General features: G+C 33.9%; 5 protein-coding genes, 1 long non-coding RNA gene and 1 other non-coding gene across 11 annotated transcripts; 3 read left to right on the top strand and 4 right to left on the bottom strand.

Annotated features, from left to right (window-relative positions):
- Nucleotides 1–1274: 1274 nt before the first annotated feature.
- On the bottom strand, nt 1275–6596 carry LOC140986358 (uncharacterized protein At1g10890-like). 2 transcript variants are annotated; one of them, XM_073454567.1, is made up of 5 exons: nt 6370–6596; nt 6062–6233; nt 4700–4915; nt 2298–2517; nt 1275–1598 (listed from the first exon to the last, which is right to left on the bottom strand). In XM_073454567.1, exons 2-5 carry the CDS (start codon nt 6187–6189, stop codon nt 1332–1334), a joined length of 831 nt encoding a protein of 276 aa, XP_073310668.1. In that variant the 5' UTR covers nt 6190–6233; nt 6370–6596; the 3' UTR covers nt 1275–1331. The 2 variants fall into 2 exon arrangements, with proteins under 2 accessions (XP_073310668.1, XP_073310669.1); XM_073454568.1 differs by lacking the exon at nt 6370–6596 and having other exon boundaries at nt 5028–6233.
- Nucleotides 2513–4785, top strand: LOC140986359 (uncharacterized). Its single transcript, XR_012176930.1, has 2 exons — nt 2513–3183; nt 3255–4785. It is a non-coding gene; the product is annotated as an uncharacterized lncRNA (long non-coding RNA).
- Nucleotides 6597–7929: 1333 nt separating the features above from the next.
- LOC140986351 (ankyrin repeat domain-containing protein 2B-like) lies at nt 7930–12316 on the bottom strand. Of its 3 annotated transcripts, XM_073454559.1 has the most exons (9): nt 12102–12307; nt 11793–11823; nt 11027–11169; nt 10305–10517; nt 10056–10204; nt 9240–9408; nt 8912–9004; nt 8403–8542; nt 7930–8314 (listed from the first exon to the last, which is right to left on the bottom strand). In XM_073454559.1, the coding sequence occupies exons 1-9, from the start codon at nt 12108–12110 to the stop codon at nt 8215–8217; spliced, it is 1047 nt and encodes a 348-aa protein (XP_073310660.1). In that variant the 5' UTR covers nt 12111–12307; the 3' UTR covers nt 7930–8214. The 3 variants fall into 3 exon arrangements, with proteins under 3 accessions (XP_073310660.1, XP_073310661.1, XP_073310662.1); XM_073454560.1 differs by lacking the exon at nt 11793–11823 and having other exon boundaries at nt 12102–12305; XM_073454561.1 differs by lacking the exons at nt 7930–8314; nt 8403–8542 and adding an exon at nt 8546–8638 and having other exon boundaries at nt 12102–12316.
- A 310-nt stretch (nt 12317–12626) lies between these two features.
- LOC140986527 (uncharacterized) lies at nt 12627–13325 on the bottom strand. Its single transcript, XM_073454817.1, has one exon. The coding sequence runs from the start codon at nt 13234–13236 to the stop codon at nt 12793–12795; it is 444 nt and encodes a 147-aa protein (XP_073310918.1). The 5' UTR covers nt 13237–13325; the 3' UTR covers nt 12627–12792.
- A 2946-nt stretch (nt 13326–16271) lies between these two features.
- LOC140987033 (U2 spliceosomal RNA) lies at nt 16272–16467 on the top strand. The gene has a single exon (XR_012177035.1). It is a non-coding gene; the product is annotated as a U2 spliceosomal RNA (small nuclear RNA).
- A 520-nt stretch (nt 16468–16987) lies between these two features.
- LOC140985585 (uncharacterized) lies at nt 16988–21663 on the top strand. Its single transcript, XM_073453442.1, has 5 exons — nt 16988–17115; nt 18274–18383; nt 18467–18838; nt 20116–20800; nt 21444–21663. The coding sequence occupies exons 1-5, from the start codon at nt 17079–17081 to the stop codon at nt 21518–21520; spliced, it is 1281 nt and encodes a 426-aa protein (XP_073309543.1). The 5' UTR covers nt 16988–17078; the 3' UTR covers nt 21521–21663.
- Nucleotides 21664–21801: 138 nt separating this feature from the next.
- On the bottom strand, nt 21802–23804 carry LOC140985586 (E3 ubiquitin-protein ligase RDUF2-like). Of its 2 annotated transcripts, XR_012176797.1 has the most exons (3): nt 22711–23804; nt 22516–22613; nt 21802–22354 (listed from the first exon to the last, which is right to left on the bottom strand). XR_012176797.1 is itself a non-coding variant. In XM_073453443.1 (2 exons), the coding sequence occupies exons 1-2, from the start codon at nt 23558–23560 to the stop codon at nt 22567–22569; spliced, it is 897 nt and encodes a 298-aa protein (XP_073309544.1). In that variant the 5' UTR covers nt 23561–23804; the 3' UTR covers nt 21802–22566. The 2 variants fall into 2 exon arrangements, 1 of the variants encoding a protein (XP_073309544.1); XM_073453443.1 differs by having other exon boundaries at nt 21802–22613.
- Nucleotides 23805–24151: the final 347 nt, after the last annotated feature.

The following is a 24151-nucleotide window of genomic DNA, read 5'->3' as shown; positions in this document are numbered from 1 at the left end:
TAATTAATAGTATATTAATAAAATATCAATGTTTGCGAGCAGCTCGCAAATATCAAACAAAATAATTTAGTCTCAAGTTCGATTTGAAAAAAGTTCGAACATGCCCGAGTTCGATAAATTGAAATACGAATCAAATATTTATCGAACCGACGAACCAGCTCGATTTGTTTACTGTCCTTTATCATATTATAGCCTTCAACTTGGTTAACTTTTCTATAGAGTAAAGTGGGACAATTAATTGTATGTTGTCATCAAAGGATTGGTTCTTTTTTCCCTGATGAAAAAATAATGTTTATTTCCTTTCCCAAATTCAATTCAATTATTTGTTCAAAGAATTATTTATAAATTCTCCCTTAAATATCAAATTATTTCCGATAGATGAGGTAAGAGAGTATAGTTAATAAAATAATTTTGGTACTTTTTTTTTAAAAAAAAATTAACTCTGACATGTGTATCTGAGTATTACTTTTCAAATACTTGAATGAAACAAGGTTGTTTTTCAAAATTTTACGAGGCCAATTATTGGGAACATTAAAGTATAACAAGAATGTAAGACTTGATAGTTAATAGGAATTGAATGTAAGACTTACAATTTAGTTATTGGAATGAATAGCAAGGATTAATAGAACGATTATAAGATGATCCATATGTATTACAATATCCTAATTGTTGTGATAAAGTAAAAATTTATAGTAAAAAATAAAAATCTCAAACTCTCAAAATTATCACACTAAACACTTTATAATATTTTTCTCTCAACTCAATTGTATCAAATCTTTACAAATGGATACCTATTTATAGGATTTTTTTGAAAAACAATCCAAAAATAATTTCATCATTACATACATCATCACATACTAATTTTCAATATTCAACACCTAATTTTACCTAATTTTCAACATTCAACATTATAATTTTCAACACAAATAAATATTAATTTTCAACACTAATAACTTATCAAGACATCAATTTTCAATTGTCCTAAATACCATTTAACCTCTTTCAAAAGCTTTTATAGTTGAAAATAGCGAAAAATTATTTAACCCTCTTAGCATCAGTCTTGAAACCAACACAACTTTTAATCGCGCCCAAAAGGAGAAAAATTTTTTTTTAAGTAAATCAATAATATAGAGGAATGTTGAAGTCGATATTCTACATAGACTTCCCCCCCATATTACTTCACAAACAAGCGCAGAATACTTCACATAGAAAGGGCAATGCTGAGGTGGCCAGAATACTTCACATAGAAAGGGAAATGCTGAGGTGGCAATGACTGATTTCAATGTCTGCTTTTCACCATTAGACAATGAAAATTCATAGTAGAAAATTCATCATTTCAATCCTAGGGCAAATGACAACTTAGGTCGAGATTTGTTCTTGCCCAACAATTTCATTTGATTGGCCCGTTCCTCCTCTTCTTGCTGTTTTTTCCTGCGCAGAGCCTCTTCTTTCTGCCGCTGGCGCTCCACCAATTCTTTATAGCGCTCCTCTTCTCTTGTTTGCTGTTCTAACGCTTCTCTTCTTTGAGATTCTTCCACCCTCCTCCTATTATCTTCCAGCAATCGTTCCAGCTCTTCTTTTTCTCTTCTAGCTTGTTCCTGTACATGCTCGAGCATTACAATTCCACTCTTTCGTAGTAAACAAAGTCAAAGAATGGTTACATGAAAACATAAAAGACCACAAAATACACCTGGAGGCATCAACCAAGTCAAATTCAATTTCTAAATACTACTGATCAAGGATCAAACATTTATGCGATTTTTTTTTTTTTTTGATCGGAAACTATAATATTATTAAATTAAAAAAGTTGTGTTTACAGAGATAGTGGATGAGTCATCCACGGTACACCAACTTAATAATTTAGTAGTAGAATTTCAAAGGTAAATAAAACGCCAATCCTTAACTAGGTCTGATAAAAGTAAGTGATGAAACACTGGCACGGTAGTTGTCCATTTTGCTACCCTGAATCTAATCTTCTCCCATAATTCATCCGACGAGTCTTCTTTGTCAAATCACATCAAGAGATCTGAACTCTCAGATTAAATACGCCGGTATATTTGACACACAGCAATATTTTACATATTTTTAAAAAAGTGTAGCAAACCAGATTACGAAAAGTTGGCGTACAATAAGGTATGGCTAAGGTACATCCGCTATATATCTACCTAAAAAGAGAAGATAAAAAACAAAGTTCACAGCTGGCTCGTTTATCAGGCAATCCGGGGAGGAGCTTTCCCCCCAAAAGGGTGGCAGCATAGACACGTGAATTTTCAGTGAAATGAATAATATAAGCTGACCTCTTTTTTACGAGTTTCTGCAAGAGCAGATTCCTTTTCTTTTTCAAGTTGAGCTGCAACCTCAGAAACAAGTTTCTTCCTACCTTCCTTTAGGAGCTTCTCTATTTCAAGGCTGAGATCCACAGAATTCAATCTCTCTTCAACTTTCTTCTGAATTGCCTCCGCTACCCTCTTTGCAGTTTCTTCCTCTATCAATTTTAATTCTGCCTCCTGTTGACGCCTGGAAAGAGGTGAAATTGTCAAATGACAAATTGCAAATGATCCAACATCGGATGAGTCAGTTCTAAGGATATCATAAGTGTTCAAAGATAGAGATCACTTTTATATAGGTGCAGAAATATGAACCAGATTTCTTAGCAGCTATTGGCCTTTTGATTTTCTGTAATTCATAACTAAAATGAACGACAAACTAACCTCCATGTCGAAAAAGGCATTAGACATTCATGCTTATGCTTTTTAAGCATACCTCTAACTGATTCCCGTTCCAAAATATTTCAGTTTCATGTCTGGTAAACAGTAGATTAATGAGAAATCAAAATAAACATTACCAGAAACATCCTCCAATTTATCCTGTCGAGAAGAATGTCAAATAAATATATAGGTCTTAATGCTAGTTGCTGAAGTACACTAGCCCATCCATTGTTGTAGAAAGAAAAAGCTGATGTTATTCGGATACAGCTCTTTTCAACAAATAATTCAAGTGATGCCAGCAGATCTTGGATTTAACATTAAAAAAAGAAAAATAGTTAAGCTAGGTCCTGAAATCCCACTCAAATTGTCACGCTACATATGCTTCTGGGTTACATCTTCGTCAATGATTATCTTAAACACCAACTTTTACTAGATACATGTGTCATAAATAAAAATAACAGCCAGGTCAATTCAAGTCCAATATAACTTGAAAACCAAAGGTAGATTGGATTCAAAGCCTAAGCAATCTGAAGGGGGATAATTTAGAGATTAATCGAGCAATTTTTTTTAATATTTTCCATTTTGCTATTCTTTTAACATAATAACTTTTTTGTTAGGACTAATATTATTTATATTTATTCTATGACTCTTTTCTAATTCTTTCTATTTGATTTCGAATTTTACTTGTTTTATCAGATATAACCCACTGAAAAAGGGTACAGGCACTAAAATATTAAGATTCATAGTTTCAACAAACTAATTAATCACATTGGCACAATGTTGCATTAATTGCAGCACAGTTTCTGAATGAGAGACTGAATATAGACGGGAGAAAAACAAAAGAATATCATGCATGCTTTGTGAATCTCGATATAAGTTGCATGTACTTGAAAGAACAAGAAGAAGAGATAGAAATATCAGCTAAAATAACTCATATTTATAGCAAGCTATGTTTACAAAACAATTTACGATAGAGGTGACAATCCCATTATGTATTTCAACAAAAAAAACGAGAAGATAAAGTGAAGATTCCGAAAAACCAAAAACAAATTACATAAGAGTGTATAGATCATTAAAACTGACTCCCTCCCATTATATAACCATCATTAGACTTACACGTACGATAAAGAGGACATACTTCTCAATTATTACAAGACAGTTTCAAAACTCATAGCGATTATCAAGATAAGAAATATAGCCCACTGCCATTGACTTAGATGTCTATAGGTAAAGTAACTCGTTTGTGCCACTGACTTAGAGGTTTACAGGTTAAGCAATTTGAGTGTCTTCCACGATCTATGGCAAATATTACAACACAATTAAACTCAATTGTTATCCATAATAAACAAAATATTTCATTTGTGAAACCTACCTTTGGGAGAGAGTGAGAAACATTGGATGGAAATGATTATTTCTATTAAAAGGACAAGGAAATGGTTGAAGATGTGTTCATTCAAGTGGTGCAATTAACAACTTCAACCTAGCAAGAAGCAAAATATTACCTGAAATTGTGTTGCTTCTACAACACTCAAAAAGAGGGGAGAAAAAAAAGTCCACCTACAAGGTGGAAGAGACTACATCACCAGAGGCTTAAAGAGAGCCCATGATTACATATGCAAATGAACTTCCTACTCGACATACTTGGATTAAAAAGATAGTTGAACCTTCACTATTCTCCTTATGTTAAAACCAAATTGTTAAATTGGGACTGGGAGGAGAGCCTAATTTCTCCATCTGATCCAAAAACAACATTGACACACATAAAGTTAATTAAATGGTTTAAGCAAAATCCACACCCTACAGATTGTTATTTCTTCCATTTCAACTAAACATAAAAATTCATAATTCTTTGTGTCAATCACGTGCCTGCCAGCCATAAAAAATTCCAGACTTCCATGCAAACAAACAAAACAGTAAAAAATTAGAATCGGCCAAAAAGTGCAATAAGTTATAAGAACAAGAACAAGAGAAAAGGTCTCTGATGATTATACCTCTTCTTTTCCTCTTCTTCTCTTAACTTTTCACTAGCATCTTTCGTCTGTTTTGAACCAGAGATTACACTGGGAGAAACAATTAAGGAAGATACAGAGGTACTCTTTTTCCTTTGCCTTTCATCACGCTTTGGTGTAGAAGAGCGACTTTTATGGCATTTTTGAGAGCGGGAGCGACTTCTGCGACGTTCGTAAGATGATGAACGACTTCGTCTTCTGTAAAATACAATAAAACAGGTGACCTTGAAGTAAAAGGAATGGTCCCTGCATGTTTCTGATTATGCTCTTTCAAAACCCAGCGCCTGATACGGAAAGTATATGCAGTTACCTCAAACATTGCAAAGAATAAACTGTGTGCAGCATCTTTTATCATTAGAAACTGCTAATATCACAATCGAGCAACGAAAGAACACCACGTCAGCACCCATCACCTGTGGATTTCCCAAATAGAGGGAACACGTTGTTTCTTTTCTAAAACCAAGAACAATGTCGACTATCTCCTTCGTACTATGTTTAGATATCTTATGTCAAAATAAAAAATGATAAAAACTTTTGAGAGAATCTCCATCATTCATAGCATTAACTATGACAATATACAGTTTAGAAGCTTTTATCAAACTGACAAGATTAAACAAGACTCGAACAAGGGCGATAGTCATCAACTCAACAACCACAAGCATGTAGCATATCAAGGTGCTGATGGAAGGCGAAAAGTCTCATAGGCAGCAAATTGCACAAGGAACACCAAAGTTAGAATTTCCATAGGCAGCCTGTAACTCATCTAAAAAAACAATATGATGTTTATCATATAAAATTTATGACAATTCAAGTCATTATCACCCAGAAACATCTCTCGGGTGGTTAGAAAAATTTACAAAACAGAGAAAATCATGCTATTAAAATAAAGACTTCAAAAAAAAACACATGTGCTCCATGCTAGAACGGCAAGAGGCCTCTGGATATTCAAAGAAAGACGGCTGAATCAATCATATTCATGCACTAACTGAACATTTAAATTTAACTTCAACTAAATATATATTATAAGCAAATAGGTTACTCTCTTTTCCAAGGGCAAAAACTCGTGATCATTTCCATCTTAAATAAACATTCAAGATTTCTTCACAGATAACACCACTGTTTCAAAAAACGTTTATGTTGTTTTCCCTAAAATATTTGTAAAACTTTTGAGCTACCAAATTATTTCGTGAAGACTACAAATCAACTTAGGTTACCCCAAAACAAAAGTTAATTATTCATCAGAAAGTATACGGTGTCTCTTCATCGATAAATAAGGATAAACCTGTTGAAGAGAAATTGAAATAACAAATAAATAAGGAGCAAGTATGAGTAAAAGGGTATCACCTGCTGCGAGAATAAGGAGATCGGGTTCTGTCTCTGCGGCTGCGATGGACGAACCTAACCGGTGATGGTGACGGAGAGTATCTCCTCCGATGCAACGGCGACCTAGATATGTCCCTGTCTCTACCCATCCGAAAGCTACCACTAAGTGACGCGAACAAAATCAATTAGTCGCCTGCAATATCAAACACAGATTGAAAGACAAAATTTGAAAGGACCCACAAATTCCACAAATAAGCCATGATTTTATAAGCATTAGTGGTTTTCTAGATTTAAAACAGTCAAGTCAATTACAGAATTAGATTAACAACCTGTCACAAAATAGTATAAGAACTGCGTTCAATTAAAACTCCGTATTATAAAGCCCAACGAAGAACAAAACCTAATAATCGGGAAATTTCAGAGGAAGAAATCCATCTTTTGGGGGAAAAAATTTCCTGGAGAGGATGAGGGATTCGGTAAAAGGTTGACACAAGACACGAGTAAATACGAATTGGGCTGCGAAAGCAGTATTTAACAGTGGATATCAACATTTTTTCAGGCTTTCATGCTCTTTGTCAATATTTTTTAAACTAAATTTTCACATATAATTTATATGACTAATATAATTGTAGATTTATTACATTAATCCGAAGTTTACCCGACTACCATCATCATAAAAAAATGAATAATGCTAAAGGTATAACCTATATATCGTTACAGCGATATTTACAACCATTATATCGCGAGATTTTACTGTTATATTGCGAGATTTTGTATTCCATATATAGTGAAATTTTGACAAACTGAATTTTTGCATTGAATTTGTTGTGTTGGACAAATTGATGTACAAATATGGATGTACATGTAGCATCACTCAAAAAAAATTATGTTATATTATTAGGTTTTGAAACATAACTAATTTTGACATAACGGTGAATCTTTTAAAATAACAATTTATATCTCTTTAAAATTATAAAAATAGTCTATTTTCATTAAATAAATAATATTATAAAAATCTATTTAATACATTTATGATTATCTATCTGTTTTCTAAAAATTTGAAAACTACTAAAACACTTTCTTTAATATTGATCCAAAATTTTGAATTTTTAAATGATAATATCAATTTTAATATATAAATTATTATAAAAAATATTAAATTAAAAATAACAAAAAAAGATCACATATGCATATTATACGTGCAAAAGATCATTAGTAATAATAATATTTCATTATTTTAAGATCCAATTTTTTATGTTTATATATTTTTATACTCTTTCAGTGTTTATTTAATTGAACTTGATAAACATTATTAGTGTGACAATGAACATTAGTATTAGATTAAATATTCGACGGACTTAGTTGCATTTGGACTGAGTTATTATTTTCATTGTTAAATAAGTTTAATAAAATAAACTCAAATTCATCTTCTATTAATTTACATAGCAAAAACTTGTGTGAGACGATCTCACGGTTTGTATTTTGTGAGACGAGTCTCTTATTTGGGTCATCCATGAAAAAATATTATTTTTTATGCTAAGAGTATTACTTTTTATTGTAAATACAGTTAGAGCTCACTCGTCTCACGTATAAAGATTCGGAAGACCGTCTCACAAAAACTCTACTCAATTTACATTATATTTTTACATATCATGATAGAATCAAATAACTCTACTATTATAAAGATTTGAAATTCATTGTAATTAGTATAATTATAGTCTAAATAAGTATCCAAGCAAATTTGAATTTCTTTTGTAAAAGTCATCTAAATAATGAAAATATATTTAAACGAACGTATTTGAAACACTTCCGTCACTATTCAGCATTCATATCACAGGTTCTGTTGAAAAAAATTTAGAAAACCAGAAACACTTGTTCATAAATCATCATACACAAACAGAACAAAAATGATCAACTCCGCTGAGTGAATAGCTCGGGCAAGTATCAGCCAATTCTACACTCAAGGTGGTACATGTAAATAAATAAACGAATCCAAATACGTTTCGATCATACAACAGCTGCTGGGAAAAAAAAAAGATGAGACGACGAATAAAGTAGCACGTCGATTGCCAACACACTTGTGCTGACGAAAATACGAGGTCTAACACACCACACATCTGACACTATAACATGGTCAATATCGCATGTGCATCGGAGCTCGGACGCATTTTAATTCATAAAAATGCGTCTTTTTCAAGCAGCTTTAGTACCTCGTCTTGGGTATTTAGTTTAGCAACGTCTATAGGTGTCTTCCCGTCCAAGTTCTGAAGAGTGCTGCATTAATGAACGGGAAAAAGAAGCCGGTTTACTTGAATGTCTGCATAGCAAGGCAAAAATGAATATGTAATGAAAGAGGGCTTACACAGCAGCGCCGTTTTTCAACAGAAGCTCAACACAGTCTTGCCTGCCATAGCCTGCGGCATAATGGAGAGGGGTGTTCTTGTTCTTATCCAAAGCATCTACCTTTGCCCCGGCATCCAGAAGAGCTTGAGCGCACTTGGCCTGAAAATGGAAGATTGATCAGCTTTCAGCCTTATGGAGAGAAGTAATGAATGGTGAGCATCTCAGCATGAAACGATACAAAACTACATGGCAGCACTACAAAGGCAAAAAAGAAACACAAATACGAAAGTCACGTGGGGAAAAAAGGACGGAAACAACATAAAAGAAGCAAAAAGCAATTATTACAGCAGTAGCACAAAAGAAATATGGTATAAAGAAAGAGTGATGGTTTAAGGACAAAAAAAAAGTTCAGTGATCAAGAAAGAGGAGACCAGCAGCTAATTCTCTCTTGTTTTATTCTAACTTCATAGCTTGCAGAGCAAGTCAATATACTTCAAATAAAGCTCATTTTACTAGACAATTATATACCTCGCCATATCCACATGCAAAATGTAATGCAGTCCTTCCCTCGGAGTCCTCTTCGTCCTTATCAGCACCATCAGCTAATGCCTTTTTCAAACCCTAGTTTACACAAAAGCAAATTTAAACGAATTGGTGTTAGAAATTTTTGCAGCCGTTTGACAGCTAATGTTTACTAATGACTAGAACAAATGAACTCGGATATTTCAGCGAATCAATTGGAAAATTGTCAGGCACAAATCTTTGCAAAAACCTTATGATAAGCGAGACAAATACTTTCAGGCGTCCAGTTGTATAATCATTTTAAAGTACAATACATATGACTAGGAAATGGTACCTCAACGTCACCAACACTAGCAGTATGGTGAACAACAGATTCTTCTTCATTAACTTCATCGGTTTCGTCTTCACCAGCATCAACACCAGCAGATGTGGCAGCTTCTCCGACAGCTGCAAATCCCATTGCTTCACCCAACTTTTGGAGTACCTCTTTATCATTCCAGTACCTGATCATATCACACAGCATCATACCACCAAATCACAAGTATTGAGTGATTTATCGATGAAATGTAATATGATTTGAATTTGGAACAAATAGCTAGTTTAATGTTGAAATCTATATAATCTAGAGGATTAAGCTATAATAGGGAAAACATTTAATATGACTTAAACAAGTTCCCTCATTAGTAGCCCTTATTTTTTTAGGCCAACAAAATCAAATTTTCACATCTGGGTCATGTCACTTTGGCGATTCTAGTATACACATATATACATACATAGATGGTGTGTGTGCGAGTGCGATGCACAAAAAGAAAATACCAAGTAGAATTAGAATTATGCATCATCTCTTAACCAGATGCATAATCTCCAACTAGAAAATGAAATTACTAATTACATACTTATGCAAACCATTAATTCTTTGGCTTGATTATTAAAGTTTCACTTGGACAACTCACATCATGATTATTTGGATCAATAAATTCAACGTGTTCAGTGACATTTCTTCGTAGTTTTAGTATAACATGATGCTCTTCAGTATGTGTTCAGTAACATATCTCCATAATTTGAGCCACTTCATGGAAAAGCATCATGTTATACCACAATATCATTAGATATAATCCCACGAATGAAGATAAATGGGAAAAGTGATTACTTCATCATAGCAGCAGGACCACCAGTCTCAATCTCTTCCAATATAGGCTTTAATGATGGATCTTCCTTAATTTGTGACATCCGTTCTTCGAGTTGGACTTTATTAGCTGGATTTGTCAAGCCCTCAAGCAGGCCAGACATGGCTGGATCCTGTAGAAAAAGTAAGAACTAAGAACATCACACATGCTCGTGCAACTGTGTTTAAACTTTTACCCTACAACAAAACAAGAATTATCAAACCAAAGAATACCTGCATCATTGCAGTACCAAGTTTCTCAGCCATGGTCATAAATTGAGGGTTTTGCATAACTTTTTGCATTGTAGCGTAATATTGTTGTGTGTCAAAGTTGGGGATACCATTATCAACCGTAGCACCATGAAAGGTTCTCTGCAACTGTTCCGCCATTTGGTTAAATGAAGGATCTTTAGCTATCTGTTCTGCTAACACCTTGATGCTTGGGTCCTACACATAACAGAGCTTAAGAAACTAGATAAGGGAAAATCTAAAGATCTTCCAACTGTCTTTCAGGAACGGTAATGTTGATCTATGTGCTCACAGATGTCACAGTCCAGTAAAACTGATGTTTTAGGAATAGAAATTCCAAATTTGAATCAGACCCAAAACTAAGTACCACGATCTGTCTAACTTCACACCTCACATCTTGAACAGATTTTATGATATTTAGATTATACACATATGTATGCATGGACCACACACACACATATAATATATTGCAACATAAGGAAAAGCCTATTGAGCGGACAAAGAAAATGGAAAATCCTATTGACAAACAATGAAAGTGGGAAAATATCAGAAACAATATTGGATATGTAACACTAACTCAAGAGCAGGGAAAAAACAAATCATGTTTGTCCTCACCAAAATTGTATTAGCATCAGGTTGAGCTGATGTTACGAATTTGAAGACTAAAAAACCTTCTAGTCTAGACAGACGAAAGAGAGAGAGTTTACATTCATAAGTCCAGTCATGGCTGAAAAATCAAAGGGATTTGGCATTCCACCAAATGAAACAGGGGTAGTTCTCTGCCCAGGTGGAGAGTCTGCAGATGCTGAGGCAGCAGGAGCTTTACTCTCAGCTGCATCGGACTTTTCTTCTAAAGGGCGTAAAAAAGCATTTAAAATAGTCAAAACTAATCAGTTAACCATTAAACAAAAGCCCACAAATTTCTTCCTCGATATAAAACATCCTAATATTGGATTTAACTTAAAATACATAATAAAAGGCTTCAACTTCAGTAAAAGAAGGAAAAGTGACAATTGAACAAAGGAAAAGAAGTTTTCCCAGGCAAAGTCGCATCATCCTCAATCCATTCACTGCAATATTTTCCCCAGAAAGCAACAACCACCACGGATAATATACACTCGAATCAACTATGTTACTAACAAACAATATTTCAATGATTGCAAAATAGATTTTAAAGCATTCGGAGAAAGTAACTGATCCTAATACTTGACAATATGCTTAATGGAAACTACTACCGAGTAATGCCGTCCAATTTTCGCTGCAATCAGACCTCCACACAATGAAAACAGTTCATTGAAGCAGTTCCAATATCATCCAAACAAAATATAGTTATTCGACATCAATGATAAATAGTCCAGAAAATCAGCCCATTAGTTCATGTATATTTCCAATTTTCACGGATAAACACATCCAAATTCACATATTCACCAACTTCACAGATGCAAGCAACAGCAAAACGAAACATAAACTTACCCTCTTTAGAAACCGGAGTAGTTTTTACAGCCTGGAAAAAACCCACCAACAGAAAACATAAAAGAAAATAAATATCATCAATAAAGCACCTGAGGACCTCAGAAAAACATAAACTAGAACCCAACAAAATGAAATGACTATCAAATAACATTACAGCACTCTATTATAAGTAAAAAAAAGGACCTCAAATTTCCACAAAGAAAACAATCGAACACAACACAATAGAACTCTGAAAGATCTAACCAATTAAATATAACAAAAAAGATAACGATAACGATTAAAACCGAGAAATCGATTCTGCAACGGTACCTCAGACATGATAAAAAGGGTGTTCCAGAAAGCTGGCCTGCAATCGAAACAGGTTTCTGCAGAGGCAAATAAGAACGAGGGGATTACGATTCACGAAGCGAGTGGGCCAACTATATCCTCATCTTCTGGTGAAATGAATGGCACATACATATCTCTTGCTGATTGCTTTTTGCTGTTTGCCGCTGTCTCTATGTTGCCATTTTTGGACTGAAGCTGACACTTACCATTGGGCTTCACACAACCAGACAACAGCCCGGCACACTAATAATTTACAATCAATTTTTTTAGTTACATTATAAAAAATAAATTTTTATAAAAAATATATTAATATATGAAATAAATCGACATATATAACGAATATAAATATTACACACTTTTATTAAAATGGATGGAAATTTTAAACTATAAATATATACACATATATAAAAGTAAATATATATATATATATATATCCAACTCCACTAGATCACATGGATATGTCCTAATTTGTGCAAGATGAGTAGTAGTTATGAATTTAAAGTACCATAAAGCTGAATTCAACACTTTAATTTCAACTTTCCATACAAAATGTAGAAGTCCCATGTAATAATTTCATGTAAATTGCAAATCCAAGCAAGAATTATTCGTCAAGAACGATATTATAGTACACACCAATAATTAGTTATAAATTGGCTCCCACACTAGCTATATTCTACGCAGGATGAATCTTGTTACTCGAGAACGCCTTCACTGCAGATTTCATCGAAGCGGCAGCGGAACCAACCGCAGCTTCGATATACTTGGTAGCAGCGAAATCGGCGGCCTTCTCCATATTCTTCCCCAATTTCCTCGCACACTCGGCCAAATTGATCAGACTGCTGTACTCTGTTTTGCAGAGGCTGTCCATCTCCTCCTCGAACCGGTGGAACTCGGCCATGGCTTCGTCCATGGCGGAATCCAGATATTCTTCTGACTCCTTGATGCATGATTCGGACTGCGCTAGCTCCTTCTCCTGGTCGAGTTCTTGGCTGGCCCAGGCTTTGTAAGCCTCGAGCTCGAAAAGCTTCATCAGATCTTCGACGGTGGAGGGGTCGAAGTTCTTGTCTTGCAGAGCTTGATTGGAGAGAAACGCGAATTCGGAGAAGAAGGCCTCCATTTTTTTTTCTTTTGCTTTTGTCTTGGGTTGGTTTGATTTGGTTGCAGAAGAATTGTGAGCGAAGAATCAATCATATGAAGAGACGTTATACCTAAATTTTAATAATATCTATATGAATAATTAAAAATTATATTAAAATATAAAACTCACAAAATATTTTTATAATAATTTTTTTTTCAGATGTCATATAATTATATAAAAATCTAAAATATAGATAAAGATGATTAATTGTTATAAAAATAAATTGTATTTTAGACAAATCTATACAATAGTATATATTAACGTTCTCGTACACGTGTAAAATATCTATTTAATCATTTATAACTAATTTGATTTTTTTTTTTTGCAAATAAAATTAATATCATAATTATAAAATTTTAATGAGAACCTACATTATAATATAAAGTGATTAAAAAAAGAACACAATAAAAACAATATTTTTGTCTCTATTAAACTTAAACTTAATAATAGTAAGTAATAAAATAATTTTATATGATTGCCTTTATAAATTGTTTTTAATTTTTTCAACAAAAGGTATCAAACTTGAAGCGTTTGATAATTAAGTATGACAAAGACATGATTTAATTTCAAAAAGGCAAGTAAGCCGATCGACCTGCGAGTTGCGACTCCGTCAAACATTTAAAAGTTAAAATTAATTTTTGAAAAGAAATATCATTATTTTTTACTAGTTATCATACGTAACAATCTTTTTATTAGATAAAGTGCATTTTTAATCTTATAAATTTTTTTTGTTACATGAGTTGTTAAATTTAAGTTGATGAATTTTTCTTTTTCATTTTTAAATAATTCTGGTCATTTTTCATTATAAATCTGCATCATATCAAAGCTACAGCATGACCAAATTAGATAAATGACTATTTTTTTTTAAAAAAAAAACATAATATGAAAATTTGACATCTAAATACAAAAGATAGACATATAGGACACAAAATAAAGACACATATATATGATAAAAAAAAAATGCAATTTTCACTTTTTATTAGAAATGCAAAATTTGGAGTTTAGATATAAAAAAATGTAACCCCATGGACAGAGTTGTACCTATGTTCGATGGGATCTGAAGCGAAAATTTAAAAATGAGTCATCTTGTTGCTATAAATAATGTTAAAATTCAGTTAGCAAATAATAAATAAAATAAATACACGAGAAATAATTTATTACATTAAAAAACAAGTCAATAAATATTTGAAATAACTACATAAATAATAATTTTCTAGCTATTTTAGAGGAAAAAAATATATTAAATTTGTATAATCCAGTTTTCGGATTATTTCTTTGTCAATTAACAACGTAACTAACTCATTTAGTCTATTTTGTGACATTATTAATCGAAAATAAGTGTTTTTAACTTCAACTTCAATGAGTTTATTTCTACTTATGTGACTGTTACTAGGATGTTTAACAAAATCTTATATGTAATATAAGTATTTGAGAATAAATCATTCAGTTTTGCCAAACAATGTAGTATCTTAAAAAATTGTTGAAGTTCTATGCAATACTTAATTAAGCTAGTTAAAGATTAACTCGTTGACTTCTCAAAACTCAATAAATTTCCTAAAGTATGTTGATATTATTTAAATTGTATTGATTTTGATCCATTATAAACAAAAATAATAATCATATTCTTTTTTTTTATTTAATATTGGGAAAAAAAATTTATTTCAACATGTTATCAACTCAAAATATACATTTTGGACCTCTTCAAGATCGGGCTCTGAGACGATAACCTCTTTGGCTTCATAAAAAGTCCGGCCCTGTCCATGGACAAATTATCCCTAACAATCATAGTCATAAAATTAAACTCCTCGATACCGTATATTTTTGTCCCAACTCATAGGTGAGTCGGACGATTAAATGCGGTGTGGGTAAATAAATGTTGTGTGACCGTTGAAGCTGAAATGCCAATATAATGTGTTTTTTTTATAAAAAAAAATAAATGGCAATATAACTTTTTTTATTGTCCAATTTTTTATTGGTCACTTCAAAGGAAAAGGGCCCGTTCCTGTGAGGCCTGAGAATTATTTTGACTCAGGTATATTTTTGTCGAGCTTTTATAAAATTTATTATTCGTGAGTTTTTTTTTTTTTCATATCATAAAATATTATATTTTTTGTCTAATATGACTTTTTTTCGTATTAGTGACTCTCTTGATAAATTTATTAATCTTGGAACTTTTGATAAATTCGTTTTCAATATAAAAAATATAAACAAAGACTATTTTTATTTCTTAAAATTTCACATATTAAACGAGATGATTTATTTTCGAATTTACATTCTTAAAGTGCTCATCAACAACATAAGCAAAATCTGTAAGAAAATGCAGGGTTTTCACCAAACAAGAATTTTAGATAGAAAAATCTCAAAATTCCTCCCAAGTCCTAAGTATCGATCTTAACAACAACTAGCTATTTTGTACACGTGGTGCGTGTGTGCAGTTTTTTTTATAATTATCGAGAGACTAAAGTGAAATTTGACAAATTATCGAGGGACTAAAGTGATATGTTAATTTTTTGTAATTAAAAAAAATAAAAACAAATGTGTTTGTTGAAATTTTATAAAATAAAAACAAAAGTGTAATATTGGTATCACATAAAGGCAAAATTGAAAGAACAAAAAACAGATCAAGATACTATTTTTGTATCTGTTATAGAGATTCTTAATAATAGTAATAGATTTCATAAGAATATCTTTTTTGATATTACTATTTTTCTCAAAATATTTATCATATTATTATTATTATTATCGTGGTTCATAATTTGTCAACGGGCCTAATTATGAGTCATTACTGTGAGTGTACGTATAATAATAACAAAACTTCTACAACTTTAAAACATTGTTAATTAAAATTTTCAATATAAAAATATAAAATTTTACTTTTTAAAAATGAAATTTTCTTTAATTGAAGTCTCTGATTTTGTATGGTAGTATAATTTATCTCGTCCCACATTGCTGGCTGATCTATATTATAAATGGACATGGTAGTATAAAATGGGCGACCCAGGACGTTTCAATGCATACCTTTCTCGGCCTTTTGGCTAAGATCAAGTGTAGTATCTGTTCTTATCAGTTTAATATCTGATACGTGGGCCAATGGTCCACACGATATTAAATTTATTTTTTTAGGGGGAAGGCTCATTAAGTCAGCTTGCTGGCTGGGCCTTCGAGCGTCGTCCTTGCGTTGCACTACTGCATGGGCCTGGCGCACCTCACCAAAGAGTGTCAAGATTTTTAGACATGGTTCTGGGCTAGAGTGATATTGATTGGGCTTAATCCACGTCTTTCCAAAATATATATTTATGTGTATATATATAATTAATTAATTTGGAGATTACATTATTTTTTCATGACGAGACATTTTATTGTTCCATACATAGGTGAACTCTAACAAAATAAAGAAAATATAAATCATACTTTATCATATTAGAGAAGATTAACATTAAAAAAATTATACACCTCTTGATCCTAAAAGATGTATTCCAAACCTAAACTCTTATCGTTTCCATATCAAACGATATAAATTGAGTTTTCATATCAAACTATATAAATTGAGTTTGATCAATTATAAACAAAAAAAATATTCAAATTACTCTTTTTTTTATTTAATATTGAGCCAAAAAAATTTATTTCAATAGATTATCAACTCAAATATATATATTAGACCCCTCAAAGACCGGACCATGAGGCAAGTGGCCTCCTTGGCCTCATAAAAGGTCCTGCCCTTGATGTCTGAGACTTGGGAGCAATTTTGAAGCACGAGTTACCGCCATTTTCAGGTCTGGTCTCTAGTTATTGTTTCGGGATTTCTCATCGGTGAAGTGGAAATGTCGAGCTTTTTTTTCAAGCTGAAGGGGCAAATATGTAAGTTGGTTTTGGAGGGAATTTCCAGCTTAGCGACTATGGTGCTCATTTGAAATCTGGCATACTTCAAATATCTTGATAGACTGCTTTAGCCCGGCGAGTGAGCTTGTTCTTTTTTACCCTAGTTATTTGTTCTGAGTTATTCAAAGACATGGGAAAGCATTGTTGTCTATGGTTAAAGGATTAACCAATTCATGATTATTGACTGGGTGGTTAGATTTATTCATATTTCAGTTTGAGTTAGTGTTTATTTAGTTCTTGGAGAGAGCCTGTGGGGAGATCATATGGATGTTAATATGATGGTGTTGTTTAAATATCAGTTCTTTAAAGATATTAGTTGGTAGATAGGAAGTCAGGACTGGTTTATGATTATACTGATCTGTCCAAAGTCATGTTCTGCTTCCTCCTGAAAACTTTGATTCGCTTGTTGGAAGTTCGAAAACTGATGAAAGGATAAATACTTCTCTATAATCGGTATTTGATTAGTTGTCCAGTATAATGAAATAGTCGTGATAGGATATTTTATTTCGTAGGGGAGTCAAATATATGAAACAGCTTGTCATGAGTTTATGTTTATGCGAATAAAGTGATATTTTGCTGCAGTACTTTTCTGTTTTACAAAACTGGGAATAAAACATGTATGACAACTAATCCTTCATGCAAACAAAAGTTGGACATCCATAGCATGTAGATGCATTTTTCTGGAATATTTCATCTCCTTTGTTATTTATCGCTCTCATTTTTCTGAAACATACCTGTTAGATTCAGTTGGAGTTCATGAACTGAAAGGGTTGAAGTTATTTTACCCTTACGTTTTAACAGTCATTAATTTTTGCTTTTGTGCTTGGATACGAGTTTTAGTTGAGGGAATGGCTTTATCATGGATAGAAACAGTTTCACAGATATAAGGACAGAAGAAACTGTCAATGATTTGATTTTTTACGCTCTTGGGTTATAATGTTCTTGAACTTCCTGTCGTTATTTTTTGTTGAAAAAGTAATTTCAGCTCTATGGGTTCTTCCTGAGCCAGTTATGAGGGTTAGATTTTATAAATTTTTTCCAATAGAATATAAACTAATAAATCAATATCATTGTACTTAACTTTTGGGTGCTGCTGTTTTGATCTCATTCTTAAGTTGCTTCTGTTTCTTATTTCAGCTACTGTTCAAGCATACTTCAAGCTTCAGAGACAAGCTCCCGAGCTCGTTCCTTATATAGCAAGACTAGAATATGATATCAATGAAGAGATAGGTGTCCCTTTCTTTAAGGTCTAACTCAAATTGGTTTAAGGTACTTCTATTTGTCTAACGTGTAGAGGCAAATGACGCAACAATCAATTTATTTAACCCAGGTTGCTGCCCTGTCAGTGGACCAAGCAGGTGTATCTAACTGGACTAACGTGGTGTTTGGCTTCTGTTCAAATGCATCTAACAACCCAATAACTCCAGTGTCATTAAGTATACTGAAGTCATCCTTAGTTGATTTGTTTCTTCAACAATACAACATGACATTGACCTCCTCAATTTTCGGAGAGACATCTTCATTTGAAAATTTGAAATTTCCTGGTGGGATTTCCATAATGCTCGGGCAAGCTGCTATGTTTTTGCGTACACCACATGTCCTCTTTAACTTTACCCTCAATAGTTCAATTTGTGAAATCAGGGAAAATCTTTTGGAGTTGAAGGAACAGCTAAGAATCGGATTGCAGTTGGTTCCCACTGAGGTAATTTTATTATATGTTGGAGTCCCTGTATACGTTCGATAGTATCAGTGGCTGACTTTTCTGTAAACACTTCCATATTTAGGAATCTTGAAACTTCATTTTAAGTTTGTTTTAGATTGGGCAAAAGGCGTTGATATTTCAACCATAGTTGTGTATGTGTTGATGTTTGTGGTATTCAAATTTGAGAGGAAAACAAGAAGAAAACAAAGAAAATGACTTTGTACAGGCAAGTGTTGAACACTTTCTCCTTAAGAAGAATTTGCCCTCACAATGTGCTAGAGTTTGTGTCAATCTTCTCCCAAGATACAACTACAACACTTGAATAATGAGCACTCAAATATTCAAGTTCTATCACAAGGAAATGAAGGAACTCTCTCTTGTTGAAGAAGGAAGAAGAAGAAGATACGCAAATGATGTGTATGTGTGTTTGATTTTCAATAATCAAACATTTAATGTTTTTCAAGTGAAAAGACATGAGCTTTCATTCATAAGGGTGTTCCTTGGCCATTGTAACTGACCACAATCATCAAACAATGCCAAGGAAATGAAAAAACATCAGAAAATTCGAAGGGACACGAAAACAGCCCGAAGGGGCGCGAGTAGGCTCCCGCGCGCGCACGCTGCCGAGCGCTCCCGGCAGCTCTCGGCAGGCGCCCGCGCCCGCGCCTGCTACTGTTCACGTTCAAAATTTTTTTTTTCGTTTCCGTCCCTTACATGTTACGACTACTCCTTTCAACATTCGATGAACTCGTTTCGAGTTTAATTCAGAACCACCGAACTTAATATTCGTTCATTAAGCTTCGTTTTTCTTTTATAAATAATTTATCACTCATCTAAAAGTATAATTTTTCAATCAAACACATTGATTAATTTGCTTAATTTTCATTCATTAAACATCAAAATTTTCCAACATGTGTTTAATTTTCCTAACATGTGTTTACAAGCTCTACACTAGGACTGCATCATGACTCTTTCGTTTTTAGTCCATCCGTGTTAAATTTTGCCCAATTGGAAATGATTATGTATAAAGTAATGCCTAATTTGATGCTCTGGCTCCTTCTAACAGCTGTGGTGGAGTTGTAAATGATATCTATTGCGTGTCACATGATTTCTATGTTTAAAATTTCCCATAATTACTTATGTGAATTTTTTTAGCTTTGACGCCCTTTTTCCAATTTCATCCAATGGAAAGAGCTGTCATCATTTCTAGATTTCACTGATTTTCATCTCAACAAGTGCAATATATTTTCTTCACCTTTATCTCTTCCTTAATGCAGGTGGTGTTTATTCAGGCAACAAACAGGCATGGCTCAACAAAAGATCGACCAGTTACCATAGAAGCTTCGGCTGTATCGGATTTAGGAACTTTACAGTCAGATAGATTAAAACAGTTAGCTCAAAGAATCACTGAATCTCCATCCGTAGAAAGTCTTGGCCTTGATCATTCTGTCTTCGGAAAGGTCAAGGAAATTAGCTTATCTTCATTTCTAAACCATTCACTTTATGCACCAACTCAATCTCTGGCTCCATCTACAGAACAGATTTATAATGCAATCCCGTCACTGGCACCATCTCACTCTCCTGTCTTGTCACCACCCTGTGGTAACTGTTATTCATCTGTTCCATCCGACGCAAGCCCTACTCCTGCCCCCAGTTCAAACAATGCTCCTTCCGTTTCTCTTTTGACTCCTAATCCTCCCACTCCATCAGTAGATCCCAGCAGTTTAAGTCCTAATTCCACTTATTCACCTTGCCCTCCCACTTCTCATCCTAACCAATTATTTCCTAGTTTATCTCATGCCTTTTCTGAGCCTTCATTTGCAACTCCTGTATCTTATTTCTCGCAAAGTGTTTCTCCGGTGCCTTCTGATTCTTCTGCTACGCGAGGTTTGGGCAAATGGAGCATAGAAAGTTTGGTGTCTGCCCCACATTTTTCATCATCGCTTGTATCTTCCATCTCATGTAAGTTAGTGCAGCAGATTATCTTCTCTCTCTCTCTGTGTGGATCATTTTTGTAATACCTATATTTAAATGTCGTATGGTTGATATAACGTAACTCCTCTTTCTATCATTGATACATTTTATTTACCTTGGACCTCAGGACAGGGATTGAAAAACCATTAGCCCTATACTTTCTAAATATGTTTAGATAATAGATATTATGAACTTGCTAGTTGCACTACTATGTTTTCCCATGGGAATGTTATCCTGTATTACCATCTCTCACAAGTTTAGGAATCATTGGTTCGCACAACGAGTGCACGAACTTTCATCAAATTCTGGAACAATACCATAGCGAATACTTGTGAAGTTCCACTATTTACACGATAGAAAGTTTGTGTATTAAATTATTACAACCACTACCCCCATCCCTCTGGAAAACGTGAAAAAGGTTTCTACATCAATGATTGGCTTATCTAGACTTTTCTTGGATGTATGATATCCGTAAGATCTGTTTTCAATCAGGACTTGTTCTTGTTGTTAAATGTTCACATTTATTTTAAACTTGTACGGATCTATATTCAGTCCCGTGTTTAGGGTTATGGAGTCGTGATATATTGGTCCAGTTGATTTGAAGACTAACAGTAACGTATTCTTGCTGCAGGTACCATGTGGAGAAGGATTTGGCGCTTCTACTTAACTGGTGTTTTGACACTTGTTCTCGCCCTTTGGACATCTTAAGATATCATACAACACACGTTTAGACACTGCTGATAGTAACACTGGCTGGGGAGGTGAGTAATTCAAGTCTTGTCATGAGTAAGGAGTGAAGAGAATTAGAAGTTTAAGCCAAAAGGTGGCAGACCTCCCTTTTTGCTTCTACATGACATCATAGCAAATTGAGTAAGTAAAGTCTCATCGTGCTTACGAGAGAAGAGATTTAGAGGCTTAAGCCAAAAGGTGGCAGACCTCGCTTTTCGCTTCTATATGGCATCTTATGTCATAGAATATTAGGTAATTCCCCCCAATGGGAACAAATTCCCATCATTCACACTAAGTATTGAATAATTTCCATGCAGTTTTCCGAAAGAACTAACTGTAAAATGTACATGTACTTTCTGAATACCTGCATGGGAGAGAAAGGTGAATGTGTTGGAACTTGTCGAGTTTATGTAATTTTGTGGAAAAGTATGAAATTGAAGTATAGAAATGAATCATCTTCTTATCCCTCAAGGCTTTTAATTAGTGATGATTACCTCTTATTCTTTCTCCTCCCATCTTCCCATCGTAGATGGCGATTCTTGAAGTTTTAGGATTATAGAATATTCTTTAGTTTTATCTGGAAATTGTTATCAGTACCCCTGTAAAATGTCTATATTTACAAGAAGTCTCGTTTTATGATCCTCCACAATGTAATGATCCTAAGAAGTTCTAATACAATCCCTCCGTGCCCTCAGACCTTGGTGTTTATATCTTGTTCTTAATCGAATTCCAAGATACTTGTATCTTTACGACGGAGCAATCATCCTCGCTGCATATTGCTTTTACCGTGGGTTGTTGCTTAAAGTCTGCGTCCTGTTTCCTCATTGAAGTTCACTTTTATAATATTACCCTTTGCAATGTATTGAATTATTAAAGAATAAAAAGTAATGGCGTTTGTATATAATACACACGCGCGCTCGCATACATACATGCTTGTGTGTGTGTGATGAATGAGAGTTATATATGTTGCGTACCTGCATTTGGCCATCTTTTGTAGTTTAGATTATGTTACCTTAGAGCATGTTTCAATTTAGAGGTTCAAAGCTGAGCCAAGATCGCCACCACACGCTCTCTGTCAATATTATTGGTCAAAAAGATTTGAAATAATTCAAAGAGAGAAAAAATAAAAATATAGATATTTTAAGTTGGATAAGAATATTGAATCATACCTCGACGAGAAATTTCAAACCTGTTGTCTAGAAAATCAAGGCAAAGTTGAGCCCAACTTTGAATCATACTGAATGGCCTCGAAGATAACATATTCATCCACCTCCAGTTTTCATTCCCCCTAATGTTTTCATCGTCATCATGAAAATCTTGATGGGCGTCTTGGAAGCTAACGTTAGGAAAACCTTGTACCTCGTATCGACAGACGGGACACGTGTTGTGTAAATGCAGCCACGGGACGATACAGTCGGAGTGGTAGAAATGTTTGCAAGGAAGCTCCCTGACTTGATCCCCGACCTTGAATTCATCCTTGCAAACAGGGCAGCTTGAGTCATTCTTCAAATGTTCGCCACTTATGACCACTAACGGCAGTGCTTCGATGGCTGATTCGGGAACGGTAGGTGTCGGGACTGGCCGTTCGTTCTGAGTCGATTCTTGGATGAAATAATTTGAGTTCTGGCCGCGGTTCACTGGTCGCATGAACATGTTTTCTGGAGGTGACACCGGCCTTGGGGGGTTATCGGGGCCTATAAATTGAAGTAGTATCAAAGCTCGGCGCGGTGGACCATGTTGGTTTTCATTGGATTCGTTGTTTTGTTGTTGTTGGTTGACGGAAGGATCCAGGATTTGTGCTAATGACTCTAACGCACGTGGAGATGGTTCGAGTCGTCTAGGATTTGAGACTTCGAGTTCAAACCGTATCTGGCCTAGACAAGTCGGGCATAGTATTTCATCTAGGTTGGTGGTCGTGGTCCGAACCGTACGACGACATCTTCGACACCAATAGTAATGGTATGTTCTCCTTCTTTGAACCCCATTCGCAACAACACCGGAATCGCTTATCGTTGGCATTCAAATCGGATTACAACGTTGTTCAAGCAAATGAAGAAACTATGTGACACTGTTTTTATACATGTATGGGATGGAAGGGGAGAAGGAATGGCTTATTGGGAATGAATGAGAGATTCTTTATGTGACACGGTTTTGTTTCTTGTCTGTGGCTTCTCTTTTCTTTTCTTTGCCTAACCTTTTCTATTTCCGGTAATAAAGGAAGGGATGATTTAGGATCAAGCATGATGCCAAGGAAGTTGGATATATGGAATTTGATCCTATAAAATAGCAATTTCTACATTCAAGAAAACACTCTACAATGAATTGAAAAGTTCATGCATTCTCTATATATTTGTTAATGTTAGATAAATAATCTAAAGCTAGAATGTCATATATAAATTAACTTGCAAAAAATTGTTAGTGCCATAGAAGTTTATGTGATAATTTCAAAAAGGGATGCTTCTACCAAAATTTCTACTGCTAATAATGGGATGAAAATCATAAACATTTACGAGGAAAAAATTTCTACTTAATAATTTGTGTACCATCACTCCATCAGTAGAATTTTTTTTACATGTAATGATAATTGAAATTTTAAAAAATTTACGACTC

The sequence above is a fragment of the Primulina huaijiensis genome, chromosome 10 (assembly GCF_012295235.1).
Source record: "Primulina huaijiensis isolate GDHJ02 chromosome 10, ASM1229523v2, whole genome shotgun sequence".
NCBI lineage: Eukaryota > Viridiplantae > Streptophyta > Magnoliopsida > Lamiales > Gesneriaceae > Primulina > Primulina huaijiensis.
Note: the sequence above shows the minus strand (reverse complement) of the source record. Positions and strands in the feature narration are given on the sequence as shown.

Bases quoted from the DNA above. Each gene is read 5' to 3' on its own strand.
- LOC140985586 (XM_073453443.1), bottom strand. From the start codon at position 23,560: ATGCCAACGATAAGCGATTCCGGTGTTGTTGCGAATGGGGTTCAAAGA. The intron at 22,614-22,710 runs GTATGATTCAAT...TAATATTGACAG, and splicing joins GTTTGAAATTTCTCGTCGAG to AGAGCGTGTGGTGGCGATCT.
- LOC140986358 (XM_073454567.1), bottom strand. From the start codon at position 6,189: ATGGGTAGAGACAGGGACATATCTAGGTCGCCGTTGCATCGGAGGAGA. The intron at 4,916-6,061 runs GTGATACCCTTT...TGTATTTTACAG, and splicing joins TCTCCTTATTCTCGCAGCAG to AAGACGAAGTCGTTCATCAT. The intron at 2,518-4,699 runs GTATAATCATCA...ACCTCTTTCCAG, and splicing joins GAAGAAGAGGAAAAGAAGAG to GCGTCAACAGGAGGCAGAAT.
- LOC140986527 (XM_073454817.1), bottom strand. From the start codon at position 13,236: ATGGAGGCCTTCTTCTCCGAATTCGCGTTTCTCTCCAATCAAGCTCTG.
- LOC140986351 (XM_073454559.1), bottom strand. The intron at 10,518-11,026 runs GTAAACTCTCTC...TGTTATGTGTAG, and splicing joins CCATGACTGGACTTATGAAT to GACCCAAGCATCAAGGTGTT. The intron at 9,409-10,055 runs GTAATCACTTTT...TGATATGATCAG, and splicing joins GGTCCTGCTGCTATGATGAA to GTACTGGAATGATAAAGAGG.
- LOC140985585 (XM_073453442.1), top strand. From the start codon at position 17,079: ATGTCGAGCTTTTTTTTCAAGCTGAAGGGGCAAATAT. The intron at 17,116-18,273 runs GTAAGTTGGTTT...TTCTTATTTCAG, and splicing joins CAAGCTGAAGGGGCAAATAT to CTACTGTTCAAGCATACTTC. The intron at 18,384-18,466 runs GTCTAACTCAAA...TATTTAACCCAG, and splicing joins TAGGTGTCCCTTTCTTTAAG to GTTGCTGCCCTGTCAGTGGA.